Source organism: Eptatretus burgeri, chromosome 4, assembly GCF_056783735.1.
Source record: "Eptatretus burgeri isolate ZD-2024b chromosome 4, Ebu_testis_v1, whole genome shotgun sequence".
Taxonomy (NCBI): domain Eukaryota; kingdom Metazoa; phylum Chordata; class Myxini; order Myxiniformes; family Myxinidae; genus Eptatretus; species Eptatretus burgeri.
Window position 1 is genome coordinate 54130453 of NC_140964.1, and position 24392 is coordinate 54154844.

A 24392-nucleotide genomic window follows, 5' to 3' on the forward strand; every position below is an offset into this window, starting at 1 on the left:
CACTTTACATTTTGGCTTATTAAAAACGATGCATGAGAAACATCACAAGGCTCATAATGGGAGGTAATTGTTCACACACAGGATGCAAATGATGACTCATCTCAGCTCAAAAATCACGATTGCTCGAAATGAAATCCCGAAATAACGGAATCGGAACAAAATTGGTTGCCTGTGCTCGGTAGAAACCAACGATATTGGGGGTTTCCTCTATTCTTAAATGGAGTGCAAGTTATAACACTTTAACGTCTGGCCCCTTCATTTAAAAATGTATACAAGTACAAACCTTATTTTCAACGACGGCCTCAGTGCAAGCTTTCAGCATGACTAGATGATGAGCAAACACCAACAACTTGAAGCTTGAGCATTGTAGCAGCATCTTTATATACTCCTTCACTGCCCCTGCCTGAAAGGTAAGTTCATGCATAGTTGGTCTGGCATTCAATGCACGAAGTTGGAAATCGTAGGAAAAGCAGTCAAAACCAAGTCTTCATAACCCATCCCAAGGATAGCAATGCTCATCGGTGTAGCACCCTCTGCTAATCCTGCATCAGAGGGTCTGTTTTACATCTCACCCCTTCAGTGAGAAAACGCAGACGAGAGAGATCAATAATAGCAACCCAAGTATCAACCGAGCTATTGTGCCACCCTATGTTCTCTTGTTGCTGTCATGTTGCACTATGCTATACTCATTGTAAGCAGAGACGAGAATACCAAACCCCTCCTTACAGATGGGCTAATTCCCCACTTTTTATGATTTATGGCTTGTTATACTGGCTTCCACCAGGTGGAGCTATACTACACAAATTGCAAAGAGAGAAATTAGGGTCCTCTTCCCACCCTGAACCACAGGACAATGAAAAAAATTATCACCTGAAATCTTCTCATGCACACCCCAAGCTCAATCATCAGTATTCAAATCGTTCTATCCAGCGGTTTATTAATGCAAATAAGTCAAACAAACCCACAAACATGTGAACCATCCATCCACTGGGACCATACTCTGTGTCGAGCATTGCTGCTGCTTAATCAGTCTCCTTGGCTATTGGGCACAATCCTGGATGGGCTGCCACTCTGACACAGGATGCCAGCAAGCTGGCACTCATTTTTCAGACCTCAGAAGGATGACAGGCAGAGTCAACCCCACCTGGTATTAATTCAACATCTGAGTGAGATTTGAACTCAGGATCCTAGGATCTTAAGCCCACCACCCTAACCATTCAGCCAACACTAGGCATATAAACATATGAACAAACAAACCAGAAAGATGTCATGCATAGCACAATACTTGGGAAATCCAAATAAACAATGTGGTTCTAGGTTTTCATTGGGGGAACCAATATTGGTCTTTCAAAATTACATAATCCACCCCAGAATGCTCAGCATGCATGCGCAGAAACCTCTAGCATCGGGGTCCATTGAGGCAGTTGAACATATTTTGTACGTACCAGATAATGATTGTAACATTAAATGATGATGTGGGCCTGTACAAGGCCCGTGGATGGGCATGTTCTACCCAACTTCCCCAATCATCCCTGTCAGTGAATGGACTTTGAAGCTTGCATGATTACCTCGTGTGAACATGGCAGGCTCGATGATTTATTTAATGGACATCTTCAATTTGAAAGTTGAGGCAGTCATTAGCAACATTCAGGTAGACTTCCCAAAAGGAGACACTGTATCTGGTTTAGTTGCTTCTTAACACAGATGGGAAGGTCATATCTGGGGCTTGTCAATGCACAGGGAAAGTTTAAAATGATGATATTTACGACTAACAGAGCGGACCCGTCATTTCGCTGATGGACCAATTAGTCATAGTGTTTGTCTAAAATTTGGGGTGTGAAGCAGAAGGAAAGGAAGCCAAATATACCTGTGCATAGAGTGCTGTGCATAGAGCCCTCCCCACCCTCCCCGTCCTAAACTCCCACTCCCCTAAACATAAGTCACTCCAAGATATTATCTCTAAGCATCAGGAAGTTTTAATTAATAATTTCAGTATTAAGTGTAAAGAGGTGGATCTTTGTATTCCTCGGCTTTTCGGAATCCCTGAGTTTCATAAGAACCCGTACAAGTATAGGTTTATTGCAGGTGCCAGGCAGTGTTCTACCAAACAGTTATCGGCTATAGCTAACTCAGGCTGACAAGTTGTTAGGGAACAGTTCAGGAAATATTGTTTGAGAAGAATCTGTTCAGGTTGTTTGAGAAGAAATAGCAATCGAGAAGAATTCTGGTATGAATACTTTCTGGAACACATTCTTCTTCAGAGTTTTTAGATAGAATTTGAACCGATTCAATATCAAGTCAGTTGAAGTTTTTGATTTTTCAACTTTATGTACAAATTTGGATTTCGTACTCATGAGGGATTCAATCTTCAAAGTAAGTGACAAAGTTCTTAACACTTTAAATAAGTTTTTATATGTCAGGTTTGATGGAACATTCTTTTCGAAAAAGAAATACTCAAGTTTTCATTGTTTTGTTAAGCAGAAGTTTAAGGGTGCTGTTAATTTTATTTTATTTCATACTTTTGTGTTTTTTTGTGGGATCATGTTTCAACACATTTAGGGTATTCCCATGGGTGGAAATTGCAGCCCCCGCCGAGCGGACATTTTTCTTATTTTCATTTATGCAGAAACTGATGAAGGAGGAAAAAAAATGGATTAGCTAAAATATTATCTCATACATGTCCTTATTTAGATGACATTTGTGTGGTTAACTATAATTTGATAGGCAACTTCACAAGATTTATCCAGATAGCCTGATTGAAAACTAGAATGGAAATGATTGCGTAGTTACTCTATATCTGGATGTGTTGATTAGAGTTGGACAGAATGGTTTTAGTTCAAGTGTATATCATAAAGTAGATGATTTCAGTTTCCCTGTCGTCTTGTACACCTTTCCAGGTAGCAATGTACCAATGAAAATGGATTACAATGTCTTTTCATCTCATCCACTTAGATTTGCAAGAATTTGTTCAGTAAAGGATGATTTTGTGGAACGTGCTGAGAAGGTTTTTTCCATCATGTAAAACAGAGGATATTTGGCTGATTGTTTTATCAGCTCTTGTGAGAATGTCTTTAGACTCCATCATTCGTCACCTTTTATTTAAGTTTGGTTGGTTTTCATTTAAACAAGTTCCTATTGCATTGCATTTAATATAATAATAATAATGAATTGTTTTAGTGAGGTAAAATATTTCATTAATACTATTGATTACATATATATATATATATATAATATAAATATAAATATAAATATAAATATAAATATAAATATAAATATAAATATAAATATAAATATAAAATAATATAATATAATATAATATAATATAATATAATATAATATAATATAAATATAATATAAATATAATTATAATATAATATAATATAATATAATATAATATAATATAATATAATATAATATAATATAATATATATATATATATATATATATATATATATATATATATATATATATATATATATATATATATATATATATATATATATATATATATATATATATATATATATATATATATATATATATATATAGTTACGGTCGTGGAAATTCACATTACACCATAAAGAGTCCTCAGGTGAGATATCTCGATAAGTCCATGTGTAGTTAAGCCCACACCCGTTGTATAGAGGGAATTTATGTGATCCATTTGGGCTGCGATCCTTTAGTTAGCCATTTTTTCTTTCTCTATTATTTTCGACCATTCAGCCGCCAACAACGCAAACAGCCACTACCCTTACCTTCACAACTCCATCCCGCAAACATCGCTTCACCGCAGTTCTCAAACGACACCATAACCATCAAACCACCACCGAAAACCCTCCACCACCTTCACAACCAACAACTGCACCACTTGTGAACACTGAACGTCGGGCTGTCTCGGGCCCGTTCGGCGATTGGTGCCAAACGCACCGAGCCGCGAGCGCGAATGGCGGCCTTTCCGAGGGGAAAATTCGGATCCAAAATGCTTCATGCCCACTTCCCCTCCGTCCAATGGGCGAATGCAAGGCGGCTTGGCCCTGCCTCCAAGCGCATGTATGTGAAGTCCGTTTATGCAAATATGCGGATCAAGGGAGGTTCACGCCCCTTTTTGCCCGACCAATGGCTGAACATAGGGTGGTGTGGCCCCACCTCCAATCGCGTTTTGATCCGCATATTTGCATATCGGCTCCTCCTGAGACCTATAAAGAGACGAGCGCAAGGCGACTCGCGAGCGTGAGTTGGGAGAAGAGCGGGGCAGAGCTGAGTGGAACTGAGAGAGGGTGAGTCGAGCTTGGAGAGAAGTTGCAGAGGAGTTGCAGGGAAGACAGCAGACGGCGACGAGGTCGCGGTGTGGGGGTCGCTCGACTCATCGCGAGATCCAGGCCGGCCAGCCATACCCCCTCTCCCTGAGCATCAACGATTCCCCCCCCATTCGCGCTGAGATAGTGCCGAGGCCCCCCCCCCACCTGAAACGTGGTGCCAACGGGACCGCTCGCGCGGAGCACGCCGGACAGGACTCGCCGACCACGCCAGGGCACGGAGTTGGGGCGCAGCAGCACAAACATTGCGGGTTGCCCGTCATCGAGTCACGAGGACGCGGGTAAGACCTCCCCGGTCCCGTGGACCTGGCCGATCCTCCAGGATCCACGTACATTTGGTCTACGGGCCTGTCTGCCTCCTTGCCTGTGAGGGTGGCTTTCTTCCTTTGCTTTTTGCGTAAATGCTTGTGGTGGCGCAGTCTTTCAAGTAGAACTGTGTAAGTGTTGCCGTGTGTACGCGTATAGTCGGTTTTAACTGCTTTTCTTACATTTGCTTTTTTTGCATTTTTGTATGGCTGTATATATGTGTGCGTGTGTGTGCGTGTGCGTGTGTGTATAAAATGCTTGCTTGTTGAATTGTTCCCACTCTGCTTCGTCTCCTTTCTTTTTATTGACTCTCCATCCTGCATCGCGTAAGAGATTGGTAGTGGGTGTAAGTTCCCGGTAACTAATCTGAACCGTCAAGGTCAACGATAACTCCGCTCGGTTATCTCTGCAGTACGGAACGAACCGCTTAAGCAGTTTGAGTCCGAAGTCAACCTGCAGCGAGGTACGATCGCCCGATTAACCATCCGTGTAGGTACTTAGGTAGGTCGAGTTTGGCGAACAACTCTATCCAACGCGGGTGGCCGATTGGCACGATTGTGGTGAGGTCGAAAGACCCACCCGTGACGAGTTCCGGCGTTGCTCCGAGAGGGTCACGACTGAATTGTCCGTCCGGTGGGCGACGTGCCGCGATTCGAGTTACGTGGCAGAATGCAAGCCGGCGGGAGAGAATTCGCAACAATATATATATATATATATATATATATATATATATATATATATATATATATATATATATATATATATATATATATATATATATATATATATATATATATATATATATATATTTTGGTGCGGGCCGGGGGTCTGGTGAGAAGACCACAGGGGGGAAGCTATCTCGGGTCCCCACCAGACTCCCTGGAATTGCAGGCCGTCGCACACGGATAATTCTGTGACGCGGCGGGTCGCTAACCGACTATGAACGCCAATAACTCAACCACGTGACCGAGGGTCCTCCCGTCTATGGGTTAACCGGGTTACCTAATTAATCACGTGATTTAATTACCGGTGAACATGCCCTCCACCATATATATATATATATATATATATATATATATATATATATATATATATATATATATATATATATATATATATATATATATATATATATATATATACATACTGTATAAGTAAGCTTGGTGTTGGCTTATTGTTTACGGTGGCTGACTTTAGATCTTAGGGTCTTAAGTCTGAGCTCATGTTGTCCTGTTAAATAACATCAGGTGGGCTGACTTAACCTGTCATCCTTCCAAGGCTAGCAAAATGAGTACCAATATGATGGAATCGGGGAGCACTACATCAGCGGCACAGCTGTGCTCCCAGATGCAACCAGCAGCCCCCAGCAATGATGCAACCGTACCTTGCTGCATACGGAATCATTATCATCATCATCATCATCATCATCATCACCATCACCATAGAGGTATTCCCTCTGAGGTTTTTCTTTACAAAACAAAACAAAGCAAAAAAAAAAAAAAAACATATAAAACATTTGTCTATATGTTACATTCTGCAGCCACGTTATTTATTCAATATCCTCATTTATCTTGCTGCATACGGAATCATCATCATCATCACCATAGAGGTATTCCCTCTGAGGTTTTTCTTAACAAAACAAAACAAAGCAAAAAAAAAAAAAAACATATAAAACATTTGTCTATATGTTACATTCTGCAGCCACGTTATTTATTCAATATCCTCATTTATCTTGCTGCATATGGAATCATCATCATCATAATCATCATCATCATCATCACCATAGAGGTATTCCCTCTGAGGTTTTTCTTAACAAAACAAAACAAAGCAAAAAAAAAAACATAAAACATTTGTCTATATGTTACATTCTGTAGCCACGTTATTTATCCAATATCCTCATTTATCCAATAAGATCTTAAGCTTGCGCAACACGGTTTTATCGAGCGCATCGTTTTCCAGGAACGTAAACCCTGCGTTGGACGAGGGTTTAGTGTACTTGAAAGCTCACTCAGATATGTGGTAGACTGTTCTGCACAAGGAAGAGTTAGAAAAATGGTACAGGGTTTTTTTTTCTTTTTTCTTTCAGGGAAGGTCCTTAATGAAGACAGTACAAGATTGGATCCAAACACTGCCCTGAAACATGCTAGCCTTAAGTGGTAGAATACAAGACAGAATACGATCCGGAGTGACCCATTACTGCGCTCATGGGGAAAATCATAACCATTCAAGAATGGCATCAGACAAAGGTGACAGCTTTCTGAATACCGCTGCCTGACAGTTTGGGGGAAAAAAGCCCCGGCTCAGTTTGAATGTGCCAGAGAATTGTTCACCAACGATTTCTCAAAGGAACAAGAGAGGTCAGAGCGATGGCCCTAACCTCTTGCTTGAGATCAAGAGGATCCATCCATTTTTGAGTTATCGGAAGCAAGATGTCCAGGATGGAATAGCTGAAATGGAAGCGGAAAGATCTGAGATCAAAGAATTGGAGAAGAGATAAGATTTGAGGACTGGAACAATAATATTCAATTGCTTTGTTTACATTAAGGGTAAGGATGACAGTCTGTAGCTGAGATCAGTCTTGGCAACTTTCTTGTAGATGAGGTGATGTTGAGTAACATTCCAAGATCAAGTTAGGCAACGACTTTATAAAAACCTGGAATTAAATAAGGAAAGACATGGACAAAGCACAGGTTTTGAGGGTAAGAGCATCAATACTATTGCGTACAGCTGCAGAGGAAGTGTCAAGATAAACTAATTATTTCTTAACCTTAGTGGGAGGCAGGTTGACATGCTACAAGGAACAGTCTGTGATGAGAGGAATGGTTGATATGGGAATAGAGGGGTTAGAGACCTTAAGCTTTTCTGCAAAGATAAAAGTTAGACGTTCATTTTTTTCATAAGCAGTGTGTAGTATGACTCCATATTTTCCTATGGAAGGGACAGAATATGAATATGAACTGATGATAGACTTGACCAGCTGCCATCAGACCTTACAGGAAGGTCAGAGGCTTCAAACATTTCTCCTCAGGTGAACATTATGCTTGACTTTGATGCATCTAAGGATGGAGACACTGGTTGCAGGTGATGCAAAGTGACCAAAGATTCCCAAGAGTTGGGTGGCGAATGCAAGCTGCTTCCTGGTGACTGGATCTTTCCACACATCAGTAAACAGGAAAGTAAAATAGGACAGCAGGCAGTGAGAAGCAGCTGGTGGGCTCAAAATTAAAAGCCCATCATCAAATGTCATCTTCTTGAGATTCTAACCGAGTTGGACAATATGGAGGCAAGCACTGTTATTGTTCCCATCTGAACCAGTGGCTCATGGTCCTATGCTGGTATCTCAGATTCAAAACACATTTTGTTGATTTGTCCATTGCATACTAATGCACTTGTATATAGTTCACATAAATGTGCATTGACGTTTCCTGAAATCCATGAACATGGAATGTATCTGCAAATTTTTATATGAGCCTTGAAAAAAAGCCTTTATTTTTTTTAATTGTTAAAAAAAACAAAACACTTGGTTCATATCTTGCATGTCTACAATATACCTGGTGTTGGCTCAATGGTTAGGGTGGTGGCTTGGAATCCTCTGATCCTGAGTTCAAACCCCACTCCACTGTTGAATTCATACCAGGTGGGGTTGACTCTGCCTGTCATCCTTCCGAGGTCGGCAAAATGAGTGCCAGCATGCTGGTATACTGTGTCGGAGTGGCGACCCGTCCAGGATTGTGTCCAATAGCCAAGGAGACTGCTTAGGCAGCACCAACGCTCTGCATGGAGTATGGTCCCAATGGATGGATGGATGTCTACAATCATCAATTTTGCAAAGAGTACCCAATGACATTTTTGTGTTCCTTGACTTCATTGAAACAGTATCTACATTCAACACCTGTACTTTTCTTTAAGACTTTTCACAAAGCATAAAAGAGGAAACATTGCCAGCCTGGATGATACAAGAGGCATATATTTGAAGATCAACAAAACCTACAGTTAAGACATACCCCAGGCAAGCGTCAGGGCATAGGAAGATAATAGCTTGATCAACTCAAAAACATAAATACAGTGAAACCTCTATATCATGATTCCAAAATGAAGATCCTTTTGTCATACAGATGAATTATGCATTATTTGGGGTAATCAAAGTCAAAGCAACAGGTTATGAGACGGTTGAATCTGATGCAGCAAAAGGTGCAGCAGTCATCACTGATGGGATGATAAATCAATTCTGGTTCTGTATCTTTCACATTTGGGGTAATATTTTTCTGTCTGCTTAGTTCAGTGATGGGGTGTTCACTGAAGTGCTTTCCATGTGTGAAACCTCATGATAACATGTTTAAGAGCGATTGTGAATTAATAAACTTAAGGTATTCAGCAAACATGTTGCCACTGATGTTTTACCGATTTAGCCACGAAAGCCGGCCCGGCTCAGTTTGAATCGGCTTTGTTCAATGACAAAGCCTTTCAACAAACTGCTCTAAAACCCAATAAACCATCCAATATTCGAGATTATTTTGAATACGAGTTTAGAGGGACAAAAGCGACTTGAAAATGCCACAAACAACCTCTGAGAGCGTTAAATTAGTACAACGTTACCTCGGGAGAAATCTGCTTTTTAAGGTTTTGGTCATTATTTTTTCCAGTTATTCCGTTCTGTTATTTGGATGTCTCGATAAAAGGGGTTCTATTGTTGGAATAATTACATGTGATTGAGATTTTGACATAATACTAATAGAAAACAATGGGAAATCCACTTCAAATATTCACTGTATCAAAATGTGGAATCAGAATAAAGAAATGAAAAATTGAATCTGGCATTTTGAGTCAAGTCAGGTGACAGCTCATAAACATTACTTCTCTAATTGTTTTCCATTCGGCCTTATTTGTTTAGTATTGTATAGACTACAGAAAGCACACGTGACATGAAACATGCAAAAGCCACCTCAGGCGAAACCCTCTCACCTTTGCTCTGGCAGTCTGCTGGAACAAGTGCATCATGAGACCCAAGACCTTCCCAAAGGAGTGTTTCATCGATTCATCGCCTTCCCTCAATTGTTGCATCATGCTCCGCCACATTGCTATAGATTCAACAAGTTCCTGCAGCAAAACTTAAAATGACCACCAGCAATAAACAGCTCAATATAGATAGATAAATCATGTAAAACATTGTTTTCAAGCTATATTTTGATACCAAGAAATAGCCTGGTGTTGGCGTAGTGGTTAGGGTAGCGGCTTGGGATCCAAAAGGTCCTGAGTTCAAGCCCCGTTGGCCGCTTGGATTAATACACACCAGGAGGTTGACTCAGCCTGTCATCCTTCCGTGGTCGGTGAAGTGAGTACCAGTGTACTGGGCCCGGTGTATGTCCCGGTTAAAATAGGTGTACCATATCCCTGTGTAGTAAGAGGTGACCAGGGTTGCGTCAGGAAGGGCATCCGGCGTAAAACCTGTGCCAAATCATTATGCGGATCATAACGGATGATCCGCTGTGGCGACCCCTAACGGGAGCGGGGAGAAGGAGAAGGAGAAGGAGAAGGAGAAGGAGAAGGAGAAGGAGAAGGAGAAGGAGAAGGAGAAGGAGAAGGAGAAGGAGAAGGAGAAGGAGAAGGAGAAGGAGAAGGAGAAGGAGAAGGAGAAGGAGAAGGAGAAGGAGAAGGAGAAGGAGAAGGAGAAGGAGAAGGAGAAGGAGAAGGAGAAGGAGAAGGAGAAGGAGAAGGAGAAGGAGAAGGAGAAGGAGAAGGAGAAGGAGAAGGAGAAGGAGAAGGAGAAGGAGAAGGAGAAGGAGAAGGAGAAGGAGAAGGAGAAGGAGAAGGAGAAGGAGAAGGAGAAGGAGAAGGAGAAGGAGAAGAAAGAGAAGGAGAAGGAGGAGATTTTGATACCAAGAAATGGAAGAACAGTGAATATTGTTCCAGTTGTCAGGCCAGCTCAGTTGCCTGGTTCAAATCCGAACAACCACTGACAAAGTGGTCAGGCCAGTCCACAGGTTCGGACGCTCCAAGCAGTGCCGCAGGCCTGTTTTCCATGCTACCGTACATTGGTGAAACATCTGAGGCAGCTAAGCGATGTGCTGGTACTCTCTCCTGCCCGGCACCCAAAGGGCAGTACAAGCGGTTACCGCACCGAATGTGGGGTACTTTGTGCACAAACGCGAATCATTCTCAATCCAATCTGTCCTTTAACGGATGATTAATTATTAAAGCCATTTGCGATAAGGGAACTTCAATCATTCACAGAGACAAAGTGGCTTCGTGTTTGCATTTAATAAGCAAACGTGGAGGGAGAACAAGGGACGCAAAATCATATATAAACACAGTGTATTTACAAAGATACACACCCCAGGTATCAGAAAAATGGTAGATTCTTCGTTATCTTTTCCTTAAGGACTCAGGCACACCACAGAAGGACCAGGAAGCATGACAAGACAAGGAATACCGTCGATGCACTCGACAGAGAAAAACAGGCCCTGGGGGAGGAACGTATGCCATGGCTCGATCGTGTGTGAGCAGACATTGTCCAGAGAGTCTGGGATGCAGGAGTGCATACCAGTCATGGTGGGTAATTGAGGTGCCAGTTGGGGTGGGGAGGGAGAACTCTAGTCGTCCTGGCAGACACATGCCCTGCCACTCACACAAATGCAAACACTCAGCCTCCCATCCGGAAGTCAAACTCCTCACAACCCCACTTTTATCCCCTAGGGGCCACGTTCTGCCCTGTGATGCAGCTCTGCATCATCAACCCTGCGGCGATTGGTGATTCTGGTGTCAATCAAGGTGTATGTCGCCCAAGGCTGTGTGCAAATTCTATGAACATGGCGGGACACGCCCTTTACACCGAATCCATGCCAAAACCCTTTCCCACGGCCTGTCTTTTCCCCAAAAAGGTCATATAAGACAGTTTTCAATGGGATAAAACATTAAAACGTTTAAGGGAGAAGCAGTTTTAGACATAAACATGCAGGGAAGGGAGACAGTGGCTTTATATACAAAAAAACGCATTTACTAATATGGTCATTTGACCTGACACTTTGGAAATAACTATCGTTATACTACACAACGTTAACCCCTGGAAGGTATTTCTGCAACAATATTTATATCTCTGGGCATGGCTTCAATTTCCTAGAAGAGTGTCTCTTCAATAAATCTACCACACCAAGAATGCAAACCAGGATTAGTCCTAATGTAGCAGAATGGTTACCCAACCCAACCAATGGAGTGGTTGTACAATCCCTCATGGAATGGCTTGCCAACTCAACTCTTGGGGGTTTGTCTACTCCATGCTAATAATGGCCAGTGAGATAGAAGCATGTCCATGGATCGATTTCCTTCCCAAGGGGTGAGCTGGAATTGCCCACCCATTTGGAAGGAAATCTTATGTTGAAGAAATGAATAAATATAAACCCCCGAAATGGCACCGATAAATACAGATTTGAACAATAAAGGGGCAAGTGAGGGCTTGAGGCAGGCACAAAACAGATTGCAGAACAAGGCGAAATTCAGCTCGGGGAATGATGGCAAAGACTATGAGGAGGCTAGAAGAGGAGAGGATGGTGGCTGAACAGAGGGAAGGGTGTCTCTCCCTCTCAGGTTCAACTCCAACTCACCCACTCAGCACAGTCATGGCCCTCATCAACTTGGGACTGCCATTGGGTGGCGGGTCCCATAATTGGCCGCTGCTTCTATGAGTATACCATCTTCCAAGCTGTCCCACCCTGTCGGGCAATTCCAATAAAAACCCTTCCGTCCCTCTCCAAGGCTCCACAGCCGACCTTGCCACCATGGTTTGCAGTGCACTGGCCAAACGGTACGCGATGGTATCACATTTAAAGCGCATCGTACTTTTGATGCCTTTTGTGCTCACAAGTCTTCACTGGGCCTCCCTCGCCTATACCGAAGGTTTTACAGAACACAATCTGACTCTGTCTGCTTTATAATGGATGCTTACAGTCTCCTTTCAAGACAACTTACTTCTAGCCAAAAAAAAAGCTAACACGAGTAACTGAACCTATGTAATCACAGAGACCAAGCTATTCTCAATACAATCAAACTATGGATCCCCCTCTTCCACATAACAATATTTTAAGTTGTCAAAACCCACTGCGGTCATGGATCTTCCACCTCTAAAATGTTTTTAGCTCGCCTGTTCTAAGAACAGAGAGCTATAGCGATACCCCCGGCGTGAGCGTCAAAATGTTAAAGTTTTTGGTGCAAGTTATTTTTTCCTTTCTAATGTTTATCTACCACACTATTTTTTTATACGCCTGATATATATACACACATACACACATACACACATACACACATACACACATACACACATACACACACACACACTGGGGCGTATTATGTGATACCGGTCGTCCGTCCGTTCCTGTCCGCACTCTAACTCCCAAAGTTTTCAACTTTCACGTTTCATATTTGGTACATAGGTACAGACTGTGGAGACGGTGTGTCGCGACATACGTTCGTCATCTAAAGTGGGTGCCATGGCAACCACGATGCTGTTTTCCATGTAATAGCACAATTCTGTATATACCTTCTTGTTCAGGCGTATATTGTGCTCACTTGCGCTCGTTACTGATTACAATATACAAATACATATATTGCTTTAAAATTATTTGGATCAGACTTCACTGCAATGCTTTATAAAAAAGATTAATTATTAGACTAGTCTTTTAAAAACTATAAATGTATAAACAGGCGAGCATTGGGTGGCTTTGACACCAACTCTGGTTATTCTTGTGGTAAAACCACCAAGAGTGGTCACAGCAATGCTGAGCTCGTTTAGAAAGAGAAGGCAGAAGAAGAAAGAAAGACCAAGACAATTTGCTGTTAAGCTATGTGATGCTTAAGTTATACTACTTTTAGGAGTGTACAGTATTTAAAGTTAAAAAAAAATAAACATTCGATAATGGAAGATAGATACTCATAAAAGTTTTGTGACTATCTTTGTGTCGGTTTTAAGATACCATTTTTATCCTCGCCTTGTCCATTTGTCTGGTGGGAGTGGTGGCATGTATTAAACGTCAACTTTTATAACCGAGTACCTTGCTAAGGTACATACTATTAGAATGCGAGTATGTCTATGAAGTATGTGTATTAAGAATGTGAGTGCATCTATAAAGTATGTACGATAAGAACACGACTCGGTCTCTAAACTATGGAACGTGACTACGATTGAAACGTAAATCTACACAATAATACCGAACCACACAGACACCACACAAAGCCCTGGTGAGGGTCTGCAATCTCTGATTGCTCTTTCTAGTTGCGTTATATTGTTACGTTTGAGGGGGGGGTATGCATTCAAAGGGTAATTAGGATGTTTAATTAGGTATGCCATGCTGTTCGAGTTTACCAGGATCTCAATGTAATAAGTAGCAATTCAGTGGTGATAAGTTGTCTAGTAAATGTTCATTTCTTCAAGGGGGAAATGATAATTGTCACGTAATTAGATAGGGACACGGGATAGGGTAAGGGTGTCTGCGTAAACCCCTTTTAGTAGTCCCTGGAGGCTGGCCGTGACGTCACAGGACAGGGCTGCGGATGGCTCCGCCCCGTGATCACGATTGGCGGAAGGCGACGGCGGTGGGCCAATACAACGGCTCGATTGGAAGTGACGAGGACAGGAGGATAAAAAGGTTCTGTTCGGGGTCGAAAAGGAAGAGGAAGAAGATCGGGACAAAAAGATCGTGGTTTTTTTGGTGTGGAGGCTGTTGCGCGGGAAGCGTACTTGTTGTTGTGCTGATTCGATCATGTTCTTCATCGTGTCTTGGAGCCTTGCTGAGCCTCGTGCCTCACCTTGGTTGGCTCTGGGGTTCTGCTGACTCGGAGTACGGGGTCGAACGGTGGGCGGACCTGCCTCCCTCTCCTGCTCGCAATTTGGCGCCAGAACTGGTTCCCTGGCGGCTGTGAGCGGACTTGGGCCAGGACCAGGAGGTCGACAGCACCACGGTTTCTCCTGCCCCCCCTGACGAGAGCAAGGCCAGCTCGTCCGACGCCGATCCAGGGACAGTTGCGTCCACACCACGGTCCAGCCTGACCACCAGAAGTAGCTACGTTGTGTGTGTGTGTGTGTGTGTGTGTGTGTGTGTGTGTGTGTGTGTGTGTGTGTGTGTGTGTGTGTGTGTGTGTGTGTGTGTGTGTGTGTGTGTGTGTGTGTGTGTGTGTGTGTGTGTGTGTGTGTGTGTGTGTGTGTGTGTGTGTGTGTGTGTGTACTTGGCACCTTAGAGGGTTTGAGAATTGTATATTCATTGGAATTGTCTGTGTTTTTCCCCACGCCCGATCCCACACCATCCCGTCGAATCGCCCCGGATCCCTCTTCTTGCAGAGTCTTGTTATTTCTGGTTAATAATAAAAACAAATAAACATCATCAACTCAGTGAAAAGCGACTCGTGCCACCTTCCTCGTCCCGTTTGCGGTAGAGCGATTAGAACCGCCATGTTTGGGTTATAAATAAATAAACCGCCTCCATAGTTTCGGCTCATTCTACGTTGGCGGGACTGTTCAAGTCCCGTGGACGTCACAATATGAAAGGTGGTGATTTTGTTTGCAACCCATCCCTACATCGTGCCACCAGACAGTGATAATAAATGCTATAATTGAAAATACAAGGCTGACAAAGGAGAACCTAATTGAAATGTTTAGCAAATTATTCTTTTACAATTCAATGAACACATTCATAGAATCCATTACATCATCAAGACATCTGTAGCTCAGCAAGCCAGAGCAATATTTTGGAGCAGTTCCAAATAATTTGTTACAATTGGTATTTATACATGAGCATCAGACATGGAAAGAGCCCTTCCATATACATACATATGTTAAAATAAAATAAACAACAAGTAATCATCTGGGGTTTTTTTGTAAGCTGGAAAAAGTTCCTTTACAGGACATTTTTGCTGAGACTCATCATTCAGAACAATTTTGATGAAAGAATAGGAACAAAGCAAAATCGAGGAGATTATAAAGTAAATTTAAAATCGCCTTAACGAGAGACTACAGTAGATGACAAAAAAGTGAAGCTTAACAATCATCAAAACAAACAACACCTGCCAGAGAGGTGTTAAAATAAATGGCGAGGTGAACAGCAAAGGCTTATTTGCACCTTTGAGGATTCCTTTGGCACATCGAAAAGGACACGCTGGCGTATCTTTGGTGGCAGTTGCGTCAACACCTCCTTTTTCAGCCTCCGTATCATAATAGCGCTCAAGCGCTCGTGAAGCTCTGCTAGGTTGGAAGCACCACTGCAGTCCCATTGCTTCTGCCTTGACCCAAAAAATCTGAGCCAGAAATGTGGTAGTCATTGAAATCTTCTTTTTACTGCACTAAGCTTAAATACACCATCTGGTCAAAGGAAATGACTCTCGAACAAAATGCCATTTCACCGTCTTCATTTATACATGACAATCTCGGGCAAACAAATATACTAATCGATCACTCGAAACAACATTGAGTTTCACCAATGTGAGGATTTTTTTTGCATTGTTCAAACTTAATAGAATGTCATGAAACCAACACCCCCACCCCCAGAAGTTATTCAACAGTCTGAAATACACGATTCAAGTTATTATTATTTTGCAAGGAGCCTGTGGCTGCTGGTTGCATCACTGCTGCATAATCGGATTAGGCTATCTCCTCACACATCTTTTCTCCACTTTTCTGCTGCACCTACCTTTCTCAATTTCTCTTTTCAAATCCACTAGCAAAAAAAACAAACAAAAAAAAAAAAACACACACACCTCTTCTCCATGCACCCTCGACACCTCACAGTCTTTTTTTCCCCACTTCTCTCCCTCAGCGTTGAATAGTGAGAGCACCTCTGCCTCGCCCGGTAGGCTGAGGCTGCAATTCACACTCGTTCTGTCCCCCCTTTTTCCCCCTCGGTTGTGAATGCTTGGGACCATGTACTGTGTTAGTGGTAGGTAAGGCACTTGTTAAATTTGCTCTGTGACCCCTTTCTCCTTCTCTAACCTCATTGCTGTACAAATTGCTTAACCCCCATCTCTCCCCATGCCATTAAAATACTTACTTTCCCTCCCCCCCCCCACACCCCCAACCACCATTTTTCCTGCTCCTCACTCCTGTAAATAAACCTGTTCTTGTTGAATCTATGTCCATCTTTTCCACCATTGGTCGAGCACTGTCCTCACGTAGATAGCTTGGGAGGTTGAGATCCCCGATGGTTCGGTTTGCAGCGTCCAGTGTGTGCTAGCGGTACAGCTTGGCCGCATTCAAGATCACTAGGTGAGGTAAGTAACACATTTGCTAAGGGTGTGTTCCCCGGTCGGGGGGCAACGGGACCCCCAGTTAAACGGTCGGACACTGGGACTCGTGGTCGCTCCTAGTTCTATCATAGTTACATCACAACCCACTGTGGGGTGAAGTTATTCGCTCCCGGTGGCCGAAGGTCTGGGTGAGTTTGAGAGAAACTGGGGATTTCTCCCTCGTAGTAAACTCGAGCCCTGACACTGCAGTAGTATTTGAAAGACATAATCGGAATCTAATTGTACCATACAGACTTTATAGACACTCACATTCTAATTGTACATATTATATAAAATTATAGAGGTACTCGATTGAAAAAAAAAAAAGATAACGTATCTGACTGGCTACCACCAGGTGGCATTTGTGGCATACGTAAGTTAGCACATTCTGTGCAGACAAACAAACAGACAGACAGACAGACAGTCAAACTGACCCAAATGCAATATCCTCTCCTCTGGTGAGGGTAATAATAATAATAATAATAATAATAATGATAATAACAGCAATAACTAATAATAACCACAAGTGCATGGAATCTGAAACAGGAGTGTGACACTCACCGCATATGGCCATTGCAGTATCGCTTGGAATACTCTAACCACTTTCCAAATCTTCTTGGGTACAGAGCATCTACCTGCATGAATAGCTGACAAATTAAAAGACAATAAGTAAAGAAGTAAAGTACAAACAATAAAAACAAGGAATGGAAAGGTATGATGATGTTTCCACAACTTTCTAAAATCAAGTTGCAATCAACATATCAAAGCCAGAGCGAAATCAACAAAACATTGATCTAACCGCTGTGGGAAGCTGATGTTTTGTGCATTAACACATCAAAAAAAAAAAAAAAACTAAAGAGGACCCAGAACATAAGCTTGTCCTTGCTTCCCATCGTGGTTAGCATACCTCAATCAACATCCTGTGGATTTCATCCTTCGGTTTATCTGTCCCCAAAAATACTGAACGACACTAGCCTTCACCAGCAAGACGAGTTATTTATTCTGAAAGTCAGGATTTCATTCCAAAAAAAAGATTTTAAAAACCTTGACCAGAAATTGTAAAAAAAAAAAACAGCTGGAGAAAAATGCAAGTTGTTGTAAACGTGTGTTAAAGTTGGGAAACTTTGTTTCCATGAAGTCTATCTGAAAAGGAAGAGATGGATTTGGGATGGAATTCATGGGGGAGAGGGTAGAGAGGGTAGAGAGGGAAAGTGGAAGAAAAGGGAAGGGTTGGGAGCAAAGGATAATAATCAGAGGAAGGAGGTGGGGACAAATTTAACAACAATTATATACCAACCTCATTGCTCACTTAAAGTTAAAATAAAACGGACCACACACTTCATGCAATCTCAAATCACTGGGAAGCGATAATGTTGTGAAAAATACCAAATCCCATTGCAGAGTGCACCGATCTGTACAATCAAACAAATAGGTTACGTAAAAATGATATCAATAAAATTTAGACAAGAACCTCTAAATTATCCTGAAATCAACAATGTTATATTTGCTAAAAAAAGGAGAAAAAGAAAAGAAGGTACGTTAGTTCCAAGATAACATTTCATTGCAATATGAAACGAAGGTACGTTGACAGGAAAATAAATGACCTCAGCAGGCCGCGCGAGTGCCGGAGTTCCAGAAAGCAGCACCGCGTGCTTTGCTGCCTGCACCAATGGCTTCAGGACACATGAACGCGCTGCAGATCGAGACTTCATGTAATGAGACTCGTCGACAATGGCAACACCAAAACGCCGGCACTTTAATGCCTCCACTAGTGGGGACTCCGCAGTTAACATTCCATATCCAAGCACTGTGATGACTCCTTCCTCAACTGCCCTAGAACAAAAACAGATTGAAACGTCATGGATTTGTATATATGTATATCTAGTAAGACGCCAAAATTCGTGGCGGATGCGTTCCTGAAAAAACAATGCCACGAATGTCGGATCCGCAAAAGTTGGGACATTGTTTCAATGGGAAAAAGGGAGAGAGGTTATATTTTTAAATTTTTTATTAAGCATGGTATCGGCTCGTGGAACAGTTATGACACAACAAATCAAGACGCAACAAAACAAAGGGAACAGCAGGAGTGTGGGGTATAGACCTTGGGGTTTCCTTCCATTTAATGTGGTGTGTTGTTTGTGGCGCCAAACCCAGCTCGTTCTCTAACGACTACAGCCCAAAGTTTGTGCATCACGAGTATGAACAATCACACGGGTCATCGGCTACCAATCAAATGGATCTTTGTCAGTTGGGGTCTTTGACTTCTGAGTGATGTTACAGTTACCACATCAACAGTGCCTCATTTTTGAAACTTGTATTTCAAATAAACAGATACAAAGTCAAATAAGTAAGTTCACCATTACATACAATGTACAACTTATTCCCACATTGAGTTGTTTACACCCAATGTCCCTGTCCTGCCAGCTCAACTCACGCGTGTTCACCTAGTCCTTCGGGGCTGTCGAACGATCGAGTCCTGTCGCGTCATTCTCACGTTGTTCTCGCTCGTGCGCTGGCTCATTCAGGATGATTGAAGAGCTCAAAGGAATTCTTTCCCAATAAACAATCTTAATGAGTTTTAATCAACTCCACACGTTAACAACCACTCTGGACATTAGCACCTCATTCAATCAAGCACGAGGACGATGGATACACCGGTCTTGTCACATGTCTCCCATCTCTCTGACTTCCCTCTCATGGGGTTATATGGTAATGCAGAATGATCCCGTGCCTTCCAGCAAATGTGATTCTCATCTATCCTGGAAGTTTTGGCTCAGAACATTCCAGCATTTTCACAAATCTCTCCAGGCAGTTTACAGTACAAAACTGCCATCCATAGTCAAAATTAGCTCATTATATTAAGCAGTTAACAATTCACCGATTCGTGTTACAACAAATTTATAACATGTAACAGTCAAATTTAATCATTCAATTATAGGCATATGCTCATGCTTATCCACAAATACCACAACCAATGCTTACTGGCCATATCGTCTAGCTTTTAACCGACAAGAAGAAAGGGGAAACACCGACAGCAGGGAGGAGCGAGAGAGAGCGAGAGCGAGAGCGAGTGCGAGAGCGAGTGCGTTTTCTCAGGATTGAAAGACATATTCAAAATGTTTGACCAGTTTATGATTTTGTCAAGGTCGGAGGTGACGTAAGAGGCTGCTGCCTGTCTGTCAGAAGGATGAGGGATGTCACGGCAGAGAGTGGAGTCATCAGCAAAGTGATAAAGAAGATTTTCCAGAGTCAGTGAGATCATTGATGAAGATTAGGAATAATATGGTGCCTAGAACATTGCCTTGGGATACTCCAGCCTTGACAGGGAGAGCAGATGAAAGGATTCCGCTGAGAGACACATGTTGTCTACGAGAGTGGAGGAAGTCAGTTATCCAAGAGTGGAGTTAGCCTTGGATTCCATAGGCAAACAGTTTGGAGAGTAAGGCAGGATGACAGACTGTACCAAAAGCTTGAGATATATCCAGAGAAATAGCCCTGATCTCATATTGAGGGCTTCCAACATTGTTGGGAGAGTAGAAGCAGCAATGTCCAAGGTAAATCACTGACTGGGCCTGAATCCAAATTGATGATCTGAGATGAGGCTGTTTGAGAAAAGAAATGATTTTCTGTCAACTGCGATGATAAATTCCACGACCTTGCTGACGATTGTAAGTGCAGTAAGCTCATTGGGCTGTAGTTAAGGGGATTCATTTTTTGTACATTTTTATGTAATGCTGTGAGGTTGGCTGATTTCCAATTTCCTAGGTGGATATAGGAGACCGGTCTGCAGTGTAAAAAAAAAATCAAAATCAAAATAAAAGTGCGAATACGCGAATGTAGAAGCAAGTCATACTTTATGATCTGCAAATACGTGGGGTCCATGAACAGCAATCCATGAATAGCGGGATCCGACAGTACGTCGCTTACTTTATCACATTAACATTGGCTTGAATGTCAATTTGTAATATTATTTTCAAAAAGGACAAAAAAAACCATCAATTACACCACTGTCGACTATCACCATGGCTTACAAACAACAGTTGATAAGGAACGGCAAGCGATTAGCAATGTATACAGTTGTTCGTAGGCATGAGGATTAGCGATGCGTAGGTATGAAGCTCCATCGTGCAAAAAACGTGACTAGCTGTTCCAAGGCAAGGCACTTTGATCAGGCCAAATCAAAATGGCAGATTAAGACCCCTGATGGGTGAATGTGGGCTTACCAAGGATAATCCCATTTTCGTTTTTTTCATAAAGAGATGAGTGTATTATCTTCAAAAAAGGTGTTAAAACTTATTAAAATACCCAGCTTTCATGCATGCCCTCTCTTGGAGGTCCTTTAGTATGCATGAAAAGTTTTGGGCCGCTATGTTTCACGGTTTTGGAGTTAGGAGGTGACACACTGACATACTGACATTGAGATGCATCGATTCACCCATGTAAAATGTAGTGTATGAAAGGTTGGTACAAAATATTTCATTAAATAAAATCATGGAACATGGAACATTTACAATTCAATAAAAATTTTACATTCTAAAGTTTCTAAAACAAAGCAATATAAATTTGATAATCCTTTTGAATAATCTCTTAAGAAATGTGTCATCGATACAAGTTGTGCCCTTCTGTTGTTGTTGGCGAGTGCAAATTGGACTGGAATATAATTCCAAATTCAACTCGCTTGTTGCATCACCTACTTATACACAGTTGTGTCATTGATGCAGTGCCCCTGCACAAGAATTTGCAATTTGACAAGTGTTAGCACAACTCCTCTTCGCAAAAGATCTTTAATGTTCACCAACAAATCCAAGCAGATGGGATGCCCAGTTTAACATGCATCTGAGGGACGGCACACAAACTGATACCTCGTCCTGCTTTCGAAATACAAAGGTGACACTTTACATCGCTGACCGAGATTCAAAACCGGGCGAGACAATGCAGAGGCAAGTGTCATACACCTCAAGGAGATCCCGTCAACCCTTCATTTAGCCACGTAAATGGAGGGATTACTGAAAAATCTGAAAACAGTGATAAATTTCAAAAACCTTAGAAAAAAAAATTCCACATTCATTCAGGTGTCTAAGAGTTGGAAGTCCAGGATGTAGAAAGACTCATCTTCAGAAAATGCTTCTTTCACCTCACTTTTAGATTACAATCATTTAATTTTGACAAAGTCAAGTTTCAACGTCAATATCAATTGCTTTCCCAACCTTTGAATGGCGGCCTCAGAATGGAGGACATTATTGGTCTGTTGAAACGACAAAAATCAGCTAAATATCTTAGAAGTACTATTTAAAAAAAACTGCATTCAAGTGCATTTGAAAAAAGAATGCCAAACAAAACTGTTCACCAAACAATCTATAATTTTTTTTTGTTTATGTAGCAATGTGAACGAAGTGATATTTTCCCCTCCATTTATACAAAGCAAATCAACATGTTCTTCCATAGTCTTTCCAACACAGAATGGAAACACTCTTTAATCACCAAATAGATGAACATGAACTGAAATATTTTGTTTCTCAAATTTTCAAATGCATTTCCCATTCCTCCTATCCTATCGAGGTCTTTCTCACAGAGCTTGTATTTACTCATTCTTTCAACATTACTATTAGTAGGACGAGAAGCGCTGGCCAGGAGATTCACATTTCAGCAGGACAATGATCAGAAGCACAAAGCGAAAGCCACACTGGAGTGGCTGAATAGAAGAAAATGAATGTTCTTGAGTGGCCCAGTCAAAGTCCTGACTTCAACTCAAATGAACATTTATGGCGAGACTTGAAGATTGCAGTTCATCGACGATCCCCATCAAACTTGACAGAACTGGAGCAATTTTCATGTGAAGAATGGGCAAAGATTTCACCATCTCACGACGCAAAGCTGGTCGAGACTGACCCCAAAAAGACTCATAGCAGTCATTGCTGCAAAAGGTGCTTCCAACAAGTTAACCTAAGGGCCGAATACTTTTACAACCAGTGAATTTTGATTTGTACATGTTTTTTGTTGGTATTTCTGACATGTAACCTCCTTCGACTCTAACAGTGTTTCGTTTGATCTCTTCAGTTATGCATAAAAAAATTCATTTGGAAAAATAGTTTCTACATAATTCGTAATTCATCTAAATGTAGCATTATTGGTAGGACCACTACTTATATCGATGAACATTTCCTGAAACTGATGGGAAAAAAAACAAAAACACTTGCTGCCATTATTTTAAACATTTACTAACACCCTTTCATATTTTAGAAGATACTCAATGAAATTTCTGACAATAATCAAGGTTTTTTTTGAGCGTCAGGTGGGAACAAATTCTCAGAAAATGCTTTCATAAAATAAGTGAAATTAAGCAGTTGTAGGTACCACAATCTTTATAGACTTGAGACACAGACATACTTTATTTAAGATATTTTTCGGTTTACTTTCCATGAAACTTACTTTATATCCGTTTTGCTTTCCACCAGGCGGATATCACCAGGACCAAGACCTGGAACCCAGCGCTCCAACTCCTCCAGCCAAAAGTACTTGATTGATGATGGTACAACAACAAGCAGTGGCCACTCAGATTGGTAGTAGCAGGCCACAGCAATAGCCTGCAGTGTCTTACCGAGTCCCATCTGTTATGCATTAAGAGGAAAAAAATTGTTTTCCATTTAGATTGAGATACGTAGGACAAAGATAAGTTTTTTTTTTTTAAATAAAGAATTTTAATTTACCAGCAGCCATGCACAAACACTCGTCCCAAAAGTACAGTACCAAGCAGAGAGAGAACAGGAAGCAGTCAGTGGAGGACAATGAGGTTAGGATTTGACAGAAGTGGTGAATTTCAGCAAATATTCTCTCCACTCCCTCTCACTTCTTCTACCCACCCTCATAATAAATTATTGGCCAGGTGGCCATGAACCACTGCCCCATACACGCAAACGCTTTGGTAATCGACTGATATTCAAACCTTATCCCACGTCCTTGCTCAATCTTTGCCGCAAACCTTGTCCTCTTTTCACCCCCTCTTTCTCTATCCTCTACATCCCGCAACACATGCACTTCCAATCCCTTTCACATTCATTACATGCCTAATCACGAGTGGAATTGCACGGTTCAGCAGGGCAGCGGATCCTCTCAAGTGACTAACGGCAGGTTTTGCAGCTTCTCGAGGCTTCTCAAACCTTCCCCTCACCCCTTCCTCCTCCCAGGTGTGACACCTCTGAAATGAAGCTCCACAAATCATGTGTGGAGAACGAAGGAGACGTTGGTCCCAAACAGCCAGAACAGGGGAGGGGAGTAAATAATGTAAGGAGAGATGCGTGAGCAGTTTGAAGTCTTTGCCCTTTTCGCCTGAAGCTTTTTCCGCTTGTCGTCTTTTCCGCTTGGGTCAGTCAACTGAGACATATTTTTTCCCTTCCGCTCACTTTGACTTTCATTCTGCTTTACCCTTTGGTTACATTCTTCCACACCTTACACCTCTCCACACACAACGCTTTTTATTCTCCATACTTTTCCTGACACACTTATGGACTC

General features: G+C 41.8%; 1 protein-coding gene across 7 annotated transcripts in view; it reads right to left on the reverse strand.

Moving 5' to 3' along the window:
- The window catches only part of ZRANB3 (zinc finger RANBP2-type containing 3), a 67659-nt gene that overhangs the window by 33101 nt on the left and 10166 nt on the right, over positions 1-24392 (reverse strand). For 5 of the 7 annotated variants that reach the window (XR_015057409.1, XR_015057408.1, XR_015057410.1 and 2 more), the window contains exons 3-8: positions 23313-23491; positions 18488-18716; positions 17445-17530; positions 15725-15899; positions 9585-9719; positions 284-403 (exon numbers count right to left, since the gene is read on the reverse strand). Coding sequence is in view for 2 of the 7 variants with exons in the window: in XM_085878104.1 (XP_085734230.1) it covers positions 284-403; positions 9585-9719; positions 15725-15899; positions 17445-17530; positions 18488-18716; positions 23313-23491 (924 nt within the window). In the remaining 5 variants the exon portion in view is untranslated. Of the gene's footprint in view, positions 1-283; positions 404-9584; positions 9720-15724; positions 15900-17444; positions 17531-17790; positions 17886-18487; positions 18717-23312; positions 23492-24392 lie in introns of those variants that run through there. The other 2 variants (XR_015057411.1, XR_015057412.1) reach the window with 2 other exon arrangements.